At 42.6% G+C, this 15,591-nt stretch overlaps 3 protein-coding genes across 11 annotated transcripts in view; 2 read left to right on the top strand and 1 right to left on the bottom strand.

Annotated features, from left to right (window-relative positions):
- ecel1 (endothelin converting enzyme-like 1) overlaps nucleotides 1-1,587 on the top strand; it is a gene marked incomplete at its 5' end in the record, with an annotated part of 58,850 nt that extends 57,263 nt beyond the window's left edge. For 3 of the 4 annotated variants that reach the window (XM_080459040.1, XM_080459042.1, XM_080459041.1), the window contains one exon: nucleotides 454-1,587. In XM_080459040.1, coding sequence (XP_080315166.1) covers nucleotides 454-553 — 100 coding nt within the window. In that variant the 3' untranslated portion in view covers nucleotides 554-1,587. The remainder of the gene's footprint in view (nucleotides 1-453) is intronic. The other variant, XM_080459039.1, reaches the window with a different exon arrangement.
- Nucleotides 1,588-6,075: 4,488 nt separating this feature from the next.
- xaf1 (XIAP associated factor 1) lies at nucleotides 6,076-14,222 on the top strand. 6 transcript variants are annotated; one of them, XR_013935221.1, is made up of 8 exons: nucleotides 6,116-6,226; nucleotides 7,737-7,872; nucleotides 7,951-8,007; nucleotides 9,503-9,731; nucleotides 9,810-9,877; nucleotides 10,624-10,863; nucleotides 10,965-11,092; nucleotides 12,855-14,222. XR_013935221.1 is itself a non-coding variant. In XM_080460079.1 (7 exons), the coding sequence occupies exons 1-7, from the start codon at nucleotides 6,189-6,191 to the stop codon at nucleotides 10,998-11,000; spliced, it is 804 nt and encodes a 267-aa protein (XP_080316205.1). In that variant the 5' UTR covers nucleotides 6,076-6,188; the 3' UTR covers nucleotides 11,001-11,575. The 6 variants fall into 6 exon arrangements, 4 of the variants coding, with proteins under 4 accessions (XP_080316205.1, XP_080316207.1, XP_080316206.1 ...); XR_013935222.1 differs by having other exon boundaries at nucleotides 12,766-14,222; XM_080460079.1 differs by lacking the exon at nucleotides 12,855-14,222 and having other exon boundaries at nucleotides 6,076-6,226; nucleotides 10,965-11,575.
- On the bottom strand, nucleotides 12,347-15,135 carry LOC308107358 (tektin-1-like; the record flags this gene model as incomplete). Its single annotated transcript, XM_080459678.1, has 8 exons — nucleotides 12,347-12,506; nucleotides 12,861-13,242; nucleotides 13,357-13,381; nucleotides 13,456-13,735; nucleotides 13,766-13,909; nucleotides 14,021-14,149; nucleotides 14,696-14,861; nucleotides 14,970-15,135. The coding sequence occupies 8 exons, from the start codon at nucleotides 15,133-15,135 to the stop codon at nucleotides 12,347-12,349; spliced, it is 1,452 nt and encodes a 483-aa protein (XP_080315804.1).
- Nucleotides 15,136-15,591: the final 456 nt, after the last annotated feature.

Below are 15,591 nucleotides of genomic sequence, written 5' to 3'. Positions count from 1 at the left end.
GTGAGTCAATCATTTGTGGTTTAAACTTGAACTGTTTCACTTTGAATAGCATCGAAATAATAAGTTCTAAAAGTTTGGACTATTTGTTTATATGTATATCTTTATACAGTTTATGGTATTTATGTATGATTGCTGTTGCCCGGGTCATTTGTCCTCTATAATCTGTAATGTTCCAATCATCAGTACAAAATAATGTATAACATTAAACACATTAAGATTAAATTCTTGTTAAATCTTTTTATTTTATTGACCAGTTATTACAATATTTTACTTTTTTTTGGTTTATTATTACATTTCGGGCTCAGCACTTTTGTTATTCAGGTTTAATTCCATTATATTCAATAACAGTTCAGGTCGTTGTCATATCGGGCTCTAAGCATCCAGCACATTAAAGTAATTAATTCTCCAGCAGCTCTGCGTTACACCACTTTGTCCCGTTTCCTCCTCTGGTAGAGTGATTGGCAGCGTTTCGCAGTTCGATGAGTTCGCCCGGGTTTTCCACTGCTCCAGAGGCTCTCCCATGAACCCCGAGGACAAGTGCTCCGTGTGGTGACCCCTCGACCTGCAGGACCCCCCCCCCACCACCCCCCCACCCCCTCCACTGTGTACCCGGACCCTCAGCAGAGAAAATGTACCTCCTCCAACATCCCCATGTTGAAGTTTAAGTTTGTATCACAAATAACTGTTAACGAAGCATGGATCCCTCGACCAGTGATTGTGTACATATATATCATCTGATTATATCTATTTTTCTATGTTTGAATTTGTTTGTTTTTTCCAAATCATCTATTTTTGTATTTAGCAGATATTTCAACATGTAGAATTCATGTTTTTGTTTTTGTTTGTTTGTTTGTTTGTTTGTTTGTTTTTCCCAATTAAACAACATTGAGCCTCCTCTCCGGTTCCCCCTCCGTCGTAGCATCAAACAGGAACTCGTAGTGACTTTAAAGTCCAGCACGTGAACTGGACGTTGACCTGAGCTCAGTAGCATCTCTGTGCCTGGCGAGAAGAAGCTGGACTCAGATTGGTGGGGCGGCGCTGCCCCCTAGTGGCCGCCTCCACTAACTGTCCGTGTGGTATTTTTGCCAGCATTCGTCATCTCGTCACTGTGAATGTTTGTACGGTTTTTAAAGCTCTGTCAACTTTTTATATAAAAACAACTGGGGGGAAAAGGGTGGGGTGGGGGTGGGGGACTCTGGAAGGATGTGTTTGTTTTTGTTCTCAGGATTTGTAGCCCGAAGCGACTCAGAATGGAGGATCTCCACACGACTCAAGAACTTCATGTTTCCCGATCTGATTCATCCAGCAAATAACAAAAGCCAACACACATCAACTGTTGTAGACGGAGAGAATTTGTACACAGTGTTATTTAAAAAAAAAAAAAAAAAAGAAGTACTTTTGTATAAGAATGAGAGAATCTTTGTACAATGGAGACGTGCCTCAGATGCGTCTCAGACGTTCTGGTTGTACAGTTTGTTTTGAAGCGTGCATGTTTCCAACGTGACGGAGGATCCATTGATTCCTCTCTGTGAGGCTGCTCCCTCGTCCTCGCTGTTCAATGTTTGAATAAACACAACAGGATCCCTGACCCGGTTCCACGTGTCCGGAGCTTACGTTGCTGGTTTATCGGTGTGGCTGTGTGAGCAGCTGTGGGCTCGGGATCAGATCGCCTGGAACCTCCAGCGCTGGACGGTGGACGTCCACCTCCCTCCGTCCGTCCACCGCCCTCCGTCCACCTCCTGTCTGTCTAAGCCAAAGCTGTTTTTAATGGGAATATCAGCCACGCTGAATCATGTCGAAGCATAACCTGCAAGATGAGCTTCACTTCAAACAAAATCAAAACTTAGATTATCAAAACTTCTTAAAAGTCCCATGTTGGGTTTTTTTACAAGTTCTTTTTGGTAGCAGACACGACACCACACTGAGACCCGAGCTGAGAGGTCTATGATGCAGCCATGAAAGGTAGTTACCCCGTCGCTCTCAAACTCGCCTCAGAGCCATCCTGTCAGGGGGAGTTTTCAGAAAACACCCAGAATGCATCACCAGGTTTCATTGAAATTGGCTTTATGTTAACATTTAAGTTTAAATTTGATTTAGTTTAAGTTAGAACTTTCAGAAATAACACATGAATGTGTAATAATCCATTATCATGATTCATCTCATCAAAAATTAATTTTAAGGCAAACTGACCGATCAGCAGTGCAGAATGAAGGAACGTGTTGCAGGTTGCAGAGCGGTGTGTTTCAAAACTGTTAGGACAAGTCGCCCAGGACCTGCCCTCGGCTCATTTACATAAAGTGTGATCTTGTTAACTCTATGCAAATGAGACACGAGGGTGCAATAGAATAGAAGAATAGAATAGAATGCCTTTTATTGTCACATGTACAGGTACAGTGAGATTAAAAACAACTCCAGTGACAGTGCAGCAGTTAAAAAGGGCAGAATATAGTGCAAGAAGGAGGGTGGGGGGTGTAGGGGGTAAGGTGCACGGTCCAGTCCTGTGAACGATACAGAGTGTATTTACAGGAGTACAGAGTGTATTTACAGGGGTACAGAGTGTATTTACAGGAGTACAGAGTGTATTTACATGATAATAAAAACTATAAAAATTATATTGCACATTATGAGGTAGTCTGTAAGTGAAGTCAGTGCATACAAGAGTTCACAATGGTTATGGCTTTGGGGAAAAAACAGTTTTTGAATCTGTTCGTTTTTGATCTCATGACCCTGTAGCGCCTTCCTGAGGACTGCAGGTCAAACAGGTCGGAGCCAGGGTGGGAGCTGTCCTTGATAATGTCGAACTGTCGAAACTTTAATAAAAACTAGGGCCCGTTTACACGACAACGTTTAAAAAAAAAAAGGAGTGTGTTTACTCTGCAGCAGCGGACACACTGACAACGATGTAGTTAGTATGCCGGACCACGGGAGGGCGCTGTTGCTTGATTTTATAATGAAACTACACAGATGTGTGCAGACAACAAAATGCTATAAACGTGAACAAAATTGAGATAACTCGACATTCATATGGACTGATGAGGAATTGGACGCTATCAGGGGTGAGTCTCATATAACTACTGATATAGACGATAAAACTAGACTACAGACCGTGAGTCATATTACTACGGTCCGCCATGTTTGTTTACACGTGGATGAGCAGGAGGGAGGGGGGATACATATGCGCAAGCGCAGTAAGAGCGCTCATTGCCTCTGGCAGTCTGCAGGAGGGATTAGTGACCATGAAAGAATCTTTCCACCTTGGGAGCCGGGATAGAAAAACTTCCCTGATACTGTGGATCTGAGCACCGGTGTAAATGGACCCCCAACAAGTGAAGAAAGTTTTGCGGATACTATTACTAGTATTCACTGTCGTGTAAACAAGGACAGATTCAGCAACTAAAATGTTTTCAGAAATACTTTCCCCTGAACAGTTTTAGTGATAAAAGAAAGTTTGTGAGCGAGCGTCTTGGTCTCTGTTAAACTGGAGCGTCTCCTCTCAGACGATGGCAACTGGCTGAAGAAGTAACGGGAACACATTGACGTGGATAAATGTTTGTTTTGAAGGAGAGAGAAGGTTTTTTTTTAACATGAACAGTTAAAAGTGTTTAATAAACACGTTATGTGCATACTTATATTCCTTCCTATCTTCAGTCTGCTCATGCAAAGTGAAATGTGCTTGAAATGAGAAATTAATGATATTTAATCTTACTTAATCTAAATTAATCCAATATTTTCAGCACTTCTTTAAATTTAAAGGTTGTTATGGTACTATGTCACCGGTCTGGCCAAATCCACCCTTAAATACAGACTGTCTAAAAGATTGAAGCTGTGCAACGGGACCTGGAACCTGGAAACGAGACAGTGGAAAACCTGTGATTTGCATTGTGTTTTGACTTTTTGGTCATTTGCTGAAAAGAAGTGAAGGATTCGCTTAAAGCCTTGTCGATTTTTCTTTCCCCTCGAGGATTCAGTGGCTTCAAAGACGAGCTTGAGTCTTTTAAAAAAAAAAAAGTTTTAAGTTTCACCTGGAACTAAAGAGGAAGAACCAGATCAACACATCTGCACTGGATCATGAACAAATATGAATCAAACCAGACGAGGTTTGTATCCAGAACGGACTTAAATTTAAAGTAATAATTGCTGTTGTATTCAAGACCCTCGAGCCAGAGACCGTCAGTCTATTATAGATTCATACAATAAAACAGAAAAATCGAAGAAAGTGTTCACGAGGCGACTTAAAGCACAGACGAGATTAGAAGCCTTCTACTGTTTCCTGCACGGCATCAAAGAGAAGCTGCACACACTCAGAGGGAAGAGTTTCCAGTGGGGATTACGTACATCCATACATATTGACACACTTCACTAAATCTCTCTGCAGTTCTAAATTTCTCTTCAGAGTTCCACTTGGAGATTTTTTCCCGACACCGTTACGTATGCTGCTGTTTACTCTGAGATTTGCATGTGAATTTCAGTGAGATATTTTGCCCCCTGCAGCTGAATTTACAGCTGGAATCAGATTCTTGAGCTCAGATCTGCAGAAGAAAAGACACAGAAACAGCATGAACCCACAGCGACGTGACGGCTTTTCATTTACACACGAACCTGGAACAATAATGAAGAGAACAAAGGTGACGTTCATTTATTTTTTTTAAAAACACCATTCGCATTGGGATGTTCACTGTTATGTCTGTCTGTAGATATGTATGAATGGACGTGTATGTATATATATTATATGTACTGCACAGGACACGTGTGTGTGTGTGTGTGTGTGTGTGTGTGTGTGTGTGTGTGTGTGTGTGTGTGTGTGTGTGTGTGTGTGTGTGTGTGTGTGTGTGTGTGTGTGTGTGTGTGTGTGTGTGTGTGTGTGTGTGTGTGTGTGTGTGTAAGAGATGGAAGGAAGTAATTATATTATTTACTTGTGACAAGGGGTGAGAGTAAATAAGTTTTTACTTCTTCTCACTCCTTTTCGAACACTCATCTGACCATGTTTTTCTTGATTTATTTTATATTATTATTACTGTTATTCATTTATTTATTTATTTGAGAGGAAAACTTTGTTGTTAATTTTCTTTTCTTTTTTTTCTTATTGTTTTTGTACCTTATTCGAAATAAACATTTCAATCAATATTTTGACAAAAATAAAATAAACAAAATGAATAAAAGAATTTTAAAAAAAATTTATTCGAAAAAATAAACATTTCAATCAATGTTCACCATCACCAAAATCATATCAACGCCACCTGCTGCTTCTTCATCTTCGTCACTTTCTCCGCCGCCATTGCCCTCCAACGTCACTCTCACTATGGTCACCATTGTGGTAACACTCCTCAGCGTCGCCACCGTTACCACCTTGATTATCACCAACAACACGATGGAGAGAAAAAAGGTCAACCTTTGGAGATGACAACGCTCAGCGCATGTGACAGTTCCTACAAAATGCTTTGCAGGCAGTTTGAACTGGCAAAGCTGTTCGTAAAGAAATTATTTCTGTTTTCTCTCACGAACGCAGAGTTTTTACTGCGACTTTGAAGAAACTGCCGACGACTGCAACGGTTGTGACTGAGAACCACACCAGCCTGGAGGAGGTGAACGGAGGAGAGTTAGGGACTTTTTTTCTTATTTCTCCCGTACTGTGTTAATTATACTTATAATTTTAAAAAGAAAAACAATTTCTGACTTTGTTTAAAACAAAAATCAAATTTATGTAATTTTTTTTGTTTTTTTCAAACCAGACTCCTGACGTAAAAAAAAAAATTATAATAATAATAATCAGGTTTTTTTGTTTTTGTTTCTCCTTTTAATTTTTCTTGTTGTCTTCAACTTAATATTTAATTTTTTTTTGCAGCACATTTAACTTTTGGTTTTTCTTTTCATCAGAAGGCAGACATTTTTTCAGATTTTTTTAACACTATATTTCAGATATAGGGGTAAGTTTTTATTTTTTATACCAGACTTCTGACTTAATAAAAATATATATATATATATATATATTTTTTTTTCATAATTTTGACTTTTGACCCTTTTTTTTAAACAACTTCCTTGTGGTTTTCATAATGGCTTAAGCTGTGGCGCCCTCTCGTGGTGAAACTGTAAAACAACATGTGTTTATCATGTAAACTTTCACTTTCATTTGTGTAGAAACTAAAAGAAAACGTTACCTGCTCTCTGTGTGTGAACATTCTGGAGTGGAGATGGAAAACTCGGAGCCGACTCGAACCTGCGGACAGTGGTGAGGTTCAGGTTTTAATCCGTTCTTATAAAAACTGAGAGTTTCCACTCCTCTCGGCTCGGAGTGACGTGGGGTCACAGTTCAGATCGTCTATGATCGGATTAAATATTAATTTAACCGCCGTCAGTTCCGATTATGAGGGCGAATTGTTCGATCATACTTAAATACCTATTTTCTCTTTATTAACGGATAGTTTGTGTACAGAGGACGAATATCTGAGACTGTCACGTGGTCTGCTTTTGTACAATTCAGTGAAAACACACCTTCACTGGAATAGTTCCGTTTTCACTTCTCTTAATGGAAAAACAAAGATGCACCTGCATGTTGAGGAGTTTAAAAGCTGCACAGCGCTTAACCGTGGTTTAATTTCAGGCCGGGGCTTTCCGCCTGTGGTGGTTCTATTCCTGTTTCATGGCTGCATGATCCTGAATTCTCTTTCTTTTCTTGTCTCTTATACCCGGGGCTCTGTTTCTTCCAGCTTTGCTGAGATCTTCGTCCATTCTTCTTTGTAAAACAGCTTAAATCGACGACGCGCGTCTGTCAACGGCAATTTCCAAGTCATGCCGGAGATTTCCAGTCGGACGTCTCGACCATTCTGACACGTGAACATGCTTTGGTTTGAAACCTTTCCTGTATCGTTCCACGCCAGTCTCAAGTCTTCTGCAGACTTTCGACAGGTTTTTACTACAAGACTGTCGCCTCTGAAGAAAAGCATCCCTGCAGCATGATGCTGCCTCCACCATGCACCCATATCACCTTCCTCCACACGTCTGGATTTCTTCTCTCCCATAACCATGAGATATTTCTAAACTCAACCCTGCTTTAAACTTCTGCACAACTTCTATTCTTCTTTATTCTATTTTTTTTTACAAGCCACTGTAAGTGTACATATGTACCATGTGCCAGAAGTTCTGCGAGTTCTTTTGGTCTCCATCTGTTAACCTTTGAGACCGACCCAGATATGAAATGGGAACACGTCTCCCTGAAGTGAGATAAAGAAGTTGCAACTCGAGCACGAGATAAGTTACCCGACACGGTGTGAGTATCTTAACCACGCCATCATTTTCATGTATGTTTTGCAAAGATATCATGTGATCACAGAACATCAACCAGGTGGACAGAAACACAAACCCACTGCCAAAGATCCAAGAAAAATCCAGTGTGAAGCTACGAGCAACCCAGTATCCTCCAGAACTATAACCTGTAGAGTTATTAATCATTATTATATAATGATCATAGATTGTACATTTACATGATATACCACATTTGTGTATTAATTAACCAGTAATGGTTTCTTCCTGATTAAAGTAGAAGAAACAGACTGACTCTCTGATATACAAACTTCTTCCTCATGATTTATGCTGCTGCGGTGCCACTGATGTGTTTTGGTGAGAAGTGGTTCTCAACCTGCGGTCCGAGGGCCGTCGTGCATGAGACCGTCTCTGAGGTGGACCGTGTTGGATTTGCTCACGTCGACTGAGAACCTGGATCTGTTCTCTCGTCTTTTCAGCCACAAAGACGTGGCGGAGGTGAACTTTGCTCTTCACGAGACGCACTGCAGCCGCTTCCTGTGCGTCTGTCCCGACTGTGGAGAAGCTGTTCCCCGAGATCAGCTGAGCCAACACCGGGAGGAGCAACACAGCCTGGTACACACACACACACACACACACACACACACACACACACATTGCTCCCTCCTCTCTCATTTCAAACTGTGGTTCCAGGTGCGATGCTCTAAATGTAACCAGAAGATGGAACGCTGCCACCTGCAGGATCACGAGGTCAGTGCAGAATTTAACCAGTCACTGTATTTGTTCTGCACCGACACAGAACAACTTTAATTACATCATAAAACTACTTTAATCTCGTTATCTAGCAGCACTTAAATAGATTCAGATTGTTTGGCGACGTCTCTGACGTCGCTGTTCTCGACCTGCAACCGTTTCACTTTCACATTCACACCTTCGGACTGTCGGGAGAAGTTATAGTAGGTGAAGAAAACTCCACATGCACACAGGAAAACAAAGCGAAATCCAGACGGAAAGGCCTTGAAGTCTGACCCCAGACTCGACCTGGGGTCGTTCTCAGGATGAGGCGAGAGTACCAACAACTACACCCTCATGCAGGTGAAAAGAAGCTGAAAGAGTTAAACCTGTAATCAGAGTATAAAAGTGTTACACCCCGAGGAGGGACGGAACATATCTGGAAGGACACTGGGAAACAGTTGGATTTTTACAATTTTTATTTAATTTTCTTTTAATTCACGCGTGGGTTTTTAATTAAAAAAAAACGTTGAACCTGAAAAACAAGCGGGTTATGTACAAACTAGACCCCGCCAAAACCCAAAACCACCCCGTGTCCTAAACTACCAAAAATATCCAAAAGAACAAGTACCTGGTGGGCTGGCACAAACAGGTGCGGTACCGGGCCAACCCTGTACAGGGCCGTCGGAGCCGGTACCAACACCCAATCTAACAAACAAAACCCCCAACCTACTGTTGCAGGACAAACAAAAAACGAAAACAGGACCACCGATCCCACCAGGGAAAAAGGATCTGCGCTAACACCAAACATACAACGAAGGCGGAAACGCCGGAGAAGGAAGCCGCCTGACTGCGGGTACGAATGGGAGAGGTCAAAGTAGAGAAGCCGCCGGGCTGCGTGTCAGTACGGGATTCATCGAGAGAGGGCAGCCCCGAACGCTTTAGACACCGCCTATTTATAGGCGGAGAGGCGGGCTTTAACGAATCCTACAAAAATAATAAATAAATACTGAGATAATCCCTCAAGAAAACAAACAAGGGGATATAGAGATTAATTTACTATTATTATTAAAATATTACTTTATATATATATATATATATAACAAACTAAATAAATTGACCTCTCCACGGAAGTAGGATAATATATATGGTTATAAGAAAACCTTCACTAATACCTAACAAAAAGTAAAAAGTAACATTAAATCACACCCAGCAGATATTGTCCTGTTGGTGTCACTTTGTTTTGCCCACATCTTAAAGTTTCTAAATCTGCAAACTTCTTTCAAGTTCCTGTTCAACTTCTGAAGTTTTTCCTCCTGAACTTGTGAGAAACATGATTCTGAGTTCAACATGTGTTCTTACTTCCAGCTGAGCGGATTCAGTTCCTGTGAGACGTTCCTGCCTCTATGATCGGACGTCTTTATGATGATTAAACCGTTAATGAAAATCCATCACTGTTTGTGTGTGTGTATGTGTGTGCGTGTGCGTGCGCGTGTGTGTGTGTGTGTGTTAGTTGGAAGAGTGTGTGGAGCGTCTGCAGAGCTGTGAGTTCTGTGAGCTGCTGCTGCCGGTCAAGGAGCTGGACGAGCACAGTCTGTTCTGCGGGAGTCGAACCGAGCGCTGCCCGGACTGCCGACGCTACGTCAAACTGCGCGAGCAGAGCGAGCACAGTCTGACCTGCTCGGCCGCCGCCGCCGACGACGACGGCAAAAACCCCCGCCCTCCAAAAACCTCCGCCACAAGTGAGGGAAATGTGACGGTGCTGCGGAGAGACTCCATCTTCTAACATCTTAATCAAGTTCTGTTCTCCGTCCGTCCAGAGAGACAAACGGCGAGCTGTTGCTTCTGTATGGGATCGTTTCCAGTCGAGGAAATAGACAAACATGAGGTACTTTATTAGTATTATTATTATTATTATTATGATTATTATTATTATTATTATTATTATTATTATGGCTTTGAAATACCCAGAAAACTGCAAAAGCCTCCACTCGACGATTTAAGTTTGGAGACCACGGTGACTCAATACACCATCTAGTGGACGGAATTGGAATTGCACATGTTGTACTTTTAAATGCCAATTGTTGCTGAAATTGTGAAATATCGCATGACATTAAACTTCAGTTCACTAATAAGATAAACGCTGTTTTATAAGAGTCGCCAGTTGAGCTTTTATCCTTATAGTTAATCATTTTCATGTGTAAGACTCGATGGGATGAGCAAGAAAAAGTGGAACTACTTGGTCAATTAAACCCAAATACAAATATACAAACCCCAAATATTAAAGGAAAGAGGCAGAACTGAGTTTTTTTCTTTTAGAAATTAAAACGGCTCGTTATTAGCAACATTCACGTACAAGGATTGAGAGTAAATACAGTGTGATTTATAAAAAAAAAAATAAGAATTTATTCTCTAACATAAGTTTTGAAGACGTCGAACGGCAGAAAAACCATAATTATAGTTTAGTTTCTGTGTCTGAAAGCTAAACTGTGTCTCTGTAGCAACTCACGACACCACCATGTGGTTGAAACTAGTATTACAACACAGGCAGAGTTTCTTTTTTTCTTCCAGTATAAAAGCAAAATGTTTTTGACATTACATCATGAATACCGTTTCCTCTCACGTAACAACCAGCTGGACTGCACGGCGGCCACCGGGGGGCGTTATGAGCAGGAGGATGACGATGACTGGGAGGCCACCGGGGGCGCCGCTGCGGCACTCGGAAGCATCTACCAGAGCATGTCCATGTCGGGCGGCGCTCGTCGCGTCTTCAAGTTTGAAGATGAGGATGAGGATGAAGATGACCAAAACCAAATCAATAACTGCCCACACTGTGGTCTGGCGCTGCCCCTCCCCACCCTGCGCTGGCACCAGGTAACGTTTATCCAATTACACCAGACGTATTGACACAGTAAACATTTTCCTCACTGGAAGTTACACCTTTGTTATTTGTGCGTGTTTTTTTGTTTTTATAGAGAAAATGTCAAACCCACGTCTTCCTCAAGCGATGAAGGAGAATCCGGAAGCAAACAACGTTAAAATCACTGCGGGGCTGTAGATGGTGAAATGAGTGATGACGTCAGTGTTCACCTGTAGATTAAAGGTTCGCATTAAGTAGTTTGGAAAAGTCCAGACGACGGTCATGTTTATCTGTTAAAGGTGCACTTTGTTAAAAAATGTTCTATTCCATGTCCAACCTCTCGGGGGCAGCGTGCTATGAGAGAGCTGCTGAGTCAGCATAAGTGCAATTCTACCATTCTTCTGATCACGAGTCTCCGTGACGTTATTAGAAAGGTTTGCTGACTTTCTCACGCGGTCGGATTTCTTCAGTTTCCTGTTCTAATGAGAGCTGAGGACCTTTGAAACTATCAGCCGTTTTCTACAATCAGCGGTGAATGTTGACAGATTAGGTTTCTAATAAACAATAACGGACTTGTGGACAAGTCTCCTTCTTTTATCTCTTCCAGTATATTTACCTGCAAATAAAGATGCAACAATACCTGCATCCTTCCACTTAAACACAAACAAGCAGAAATCTGTAGAGATATTTTAAAATATAAGCATTTGGGAATAAACAATAATGTATAATTTGTTTGTTCATTTCATCAGTCTGACCGGAGCTGAGGCGTCAGTTTGGTTCAGACGCCACATGCAACCCAGTTTCATCTTGAGGAGCCAGAACCAGTAAAATAGTGTCATAATCAACGTTCACTAGTAACGGTGCAGAGTTATGACAACGTCTATATTTTCATAAAAGCAAATTACTGAAGAAATTACTATAATCTTAAGGAGTGAAACCTTCTGGTGCAAATATAGTGAAACGTCCCAAAAAAAAACCTGCTGAAGCTGTTGTATGATGCGTGATTGTACAAATTCACCAAGCATCACTGTCACACTGGCGTCTCAGCTCGGGTCTCAGTGTTGTGTTGTGTCTGCTACTCTCAAGAACTAGGTTTGCTTGGTGGTTCATTGGGCCTCATTGGAGCCTCCTGCGGGACAGTTTTAGCCCCCAGGGTTATATTATTATTATTATATTTATTATTATGAATCGTCGAACTTACAAACAGAAAAAGAAAGAAACAAATCAATAAAACAAACAAAACAATCCACTCGATGCACATTTGCTTGAACGGGAAGGAAGTAGGAAGAAGTAAATCCGACCACGTTGGGAGTTTTTATTAGTTTTTATTTGAAGCATTTTCAGCCAAACTGACGAAGACAAATAACAGATTTTGTCTCAATCACAGCAATTCCAATGCAAAAAAGTCCCAGATTTGAGAAAAAATGAACATTTAAGAAAAGGTTTGGCCAGAGTGACTTTAATGCGCCGGCGTGTTGTACAGCTCTCTGGCGGGATTCAGAAGTTGTGTATGACGACGGGTTCTCTGTGCTGCGAGCAGAGAACCTCATCGACGTACAGCGAGCGGCTCTTCTGGCTGATCTTCTCCTGCAGCTGCACCTGCAGTTTCATCAGCGTCCGCTGCTCCTCCTCGGAACGCAACGCCTGCTCACGCAGCCTGCGGACACACACACACACACACACACACACACACACACACACACACACACACACACACACACACACACACACACACACGCACACACACACAAGGTACAAGTTTAATTAAAAAACAGAACGCTACACTAAAAAGGCATTTTAAGCAGAAACTCGTAACAATGACTGACTGAGAACTAATATACAAAAAAATCCTCTGCTATGATATTTCCAGATTTTTTTCTCATGAATATATTTTCTTCTTCTACTGTCCCACACAGGTTTTTTTATATTTTATTTTGTAGTCCACACAGTAATCAAGTACACGAGGCAGCATGAAGTAACCCTCGGCGGTATCTGCTGCTTCCAGCCTGACCTGCTGATGTGTGCGGTGAGATGCTGGACCTCGGAGAGGAGCTCGGTCTGCACCGCGTCCTGGCAGTGCTCCTTACCGGGCCTCTGCTGGCGCAGAGCCAGGCGGGCCTGAGCCAGACCCAGAGAGCCCGCCGTCTCCGCCACGGCCGCCAGCAGGTCCTCTCGGATCGTCTGCTGGCCTGAAATCTCGGCCTGGATCTGGAACAGAGCAGGCAGGAGACTCAAGGTCCACACCACCGTGTGCTCGAGTGAAAACGCAAAACTTTCACCGTGAATGAGGCCCCGTTTGCACGACAACGAATACGAGTGTATCCACAAAGCGTTTTCCACTGTTGGGGGGTCCAGTGTGCCGATCCACTGTGTCCGCAAAGTTTTTATAACGGCTCCCAAGGTGGAAAGATTCTTTCACAGTCGCTTTTCCTCCCTCCTGCAGAGACTGATGGAGGCTATGGAGCATGCGCATATCGTAGTTTGGAGCAGTTACCAGTATAAGATACAGCCAACAAGTCGGACCCATAAACCCTGAAGTCCACTTAGAGATTTAATTGAAGTCTCTTAGGGTACTGAAACGTGTCTGTGTGTGTGTGATGTCCTGCCTTTGGTATTCTGTCCTCCATCTGGCTCTTTGCAGACTTGATTTCCTGGATGTTGATCTGAAAGGCCGCTGCTGTATCCTGGATCCTCGTCTGCATGTCTGCCGCCGTCTGCTCCAGCACCGACTCCACCAGAGCCCTCAGGGACACGGAGCTGGTCCTCTGCTGCTCCGCCCGGGCCAGGTTGGTGTCCGAGAGGTCCTCACACTGCTCCAGCATCACCGGCGCACTGAGGGACGTTTGGGGAAAAACGTCTTCATGTAGCTTGGTGGATGCATGCAGACACCGTGTGGCAGTGTGAAGACAGATTTACCTGGGCTGGAAGCGTCCTGTGTGCTGGAGCGGCAGGTGGTGTCTGGAGTGGACGGTCATGATGGCGCAGGAGTCATCGATGGTCTCGGTCTCAAATTTGTCCTTCAGGTCATGCTCTAGATGGTACTTGGCCGATCTGTTCAGTCTGAAATTCAATGCCGCACGTTTGATGTGTGTGTGTGTGTGTGTGTGTGTGTGTGTGTGTGTGTGTGTGTGTGTGTGTGTCTCATTGTATTTTCCCCTGGAGTTGTCGTACCGTATCTGCTCCTTGATCTGCTCCGCCACGCTCTGCAGAAGAGACGCCACTCCCTGGAAGACCTCCTTCTCCTTCGTCAGCTCTGCATCCACCTCGTCATGCCGCGTCTCAGAGGGGGGGCGTTTCAATCTGCAACAACCAGGAAGAAAAGAGGATGGATGGATGGATGGATGGATGGATGCTACATTAAAAAAGACCATTTAAAAAGTATGGTAGCTTCTTTAAATTTCACAACGAACTAAAGCAGAGACAAAACGGGGATGAAAATATAAGTTGATATCAATTTTGAGCAGAAGTTTAAAAACACCTAGTTTAGGATTGAAGCTGCTCTGCATTTTTATATTATTTTTTTTGAGCCTGGAATCAAACGGCTCTAATTTGCGGTCAGAAGACGTCCAGAAATCCGCAGGTTCAATTGGCTGGACAGTGTTGACACCCTGTAATGCTTGGGTACATTTGGGAGCCTGTACCATATTACTGAAAAAAAAAAAAAAGAAAATGTTTACGTCTTTATTACTTTCATCTTAAATTAGTTTTCATTGAATTACTCTCTGAATTTCTTCTTAGTTAAAATGCCCTTTGTCATTTCTGATCTATTGAACATGAAGGGAAAATGGAAACTGGTTTTCCTGAACTTAACAACAATGATAAATGGTGGCGGATTCAAGCGCTCGCCTCTCCTGCAGACAGAGCACAGTGACTCTCAGAGGCTCCTCTGTGGCCTCCAGGGCCTTCAGCACTCTGCTCTGTAAGGCCACGAGGCCGTCGATCTCCACAACGATCTCCTCCAGCTTCAGCTCCAACTCCTGCTTCACAAAGTGGATGTCTCGAGCTCGCTGCTCTGAATGGGAAAGTGACAGAGTAAAATTAATAAGAATCTATCCCCTCTGCAGACTCTTTAGGACCCGAACTCTTGAGGTGGGCTGATGTTTTCCACTCTTCCACTCACTGAGCTGGTTGCTGTCGTTGTCCTGCATTCGTTTGGTGGTTGTGGCGACTTGCAGGATGAGATCTTTGCACTCCTCCCTGAAGAGCTCTGAGTGGTTCAGCTTTGCGTCGATGCGCAGCAGGCCGAGTCCAGCAGCCTGCTGGCGGCTGCGCTCCAGCTCCGACATGCTCTCTGCTGGGTCAACGTCAATAAACACAACTTCACATACTCTGATATCATCCCTGTATGTTGGGAGTTTATAGGAATGTGTAGTGAAGCTTTAGTTATGTCACAACTACAAATAACTTTAAATAATCTCATCTTATTACGTTCTAAAAGTGTATGATAGATTTAATCAATATCAATTTTAAGCTCAGCTCATTCATTTAGAATTAGAAATAACAAGAAATGAGAAAAGGAACCTCCACACAACCTCACCGTCCATTTATCCATCAAGTGTATGAATCAAATGACACCAAGTGATAAATAAATTAAACGATAGAAGTACTAGAATCTTTCTTACAATGTAATTATTTTATCTAAAGAGAAATACCAGAAATTAATAGAAACTTTTATTTACAGTCACTGATATCAGGTTTCTTAATTAACTCAAAAGCATAAATTAATTAATTTCTACAGTTAT

Source organism: Lipophrys pholis, assembly GCF_963383615.2.
Source record: "Lipophrys pholis genome assembly, chromosome: 3".
NCBI lineage: Eukaryota > Metazoa > Chordata > Actinopteri > Blenniiformes > Blenniidae > Lipophrys > Lipophrys pholis.
This window is presented reverse-complemented; position numbering and strand designations above follow the sequence as displayed.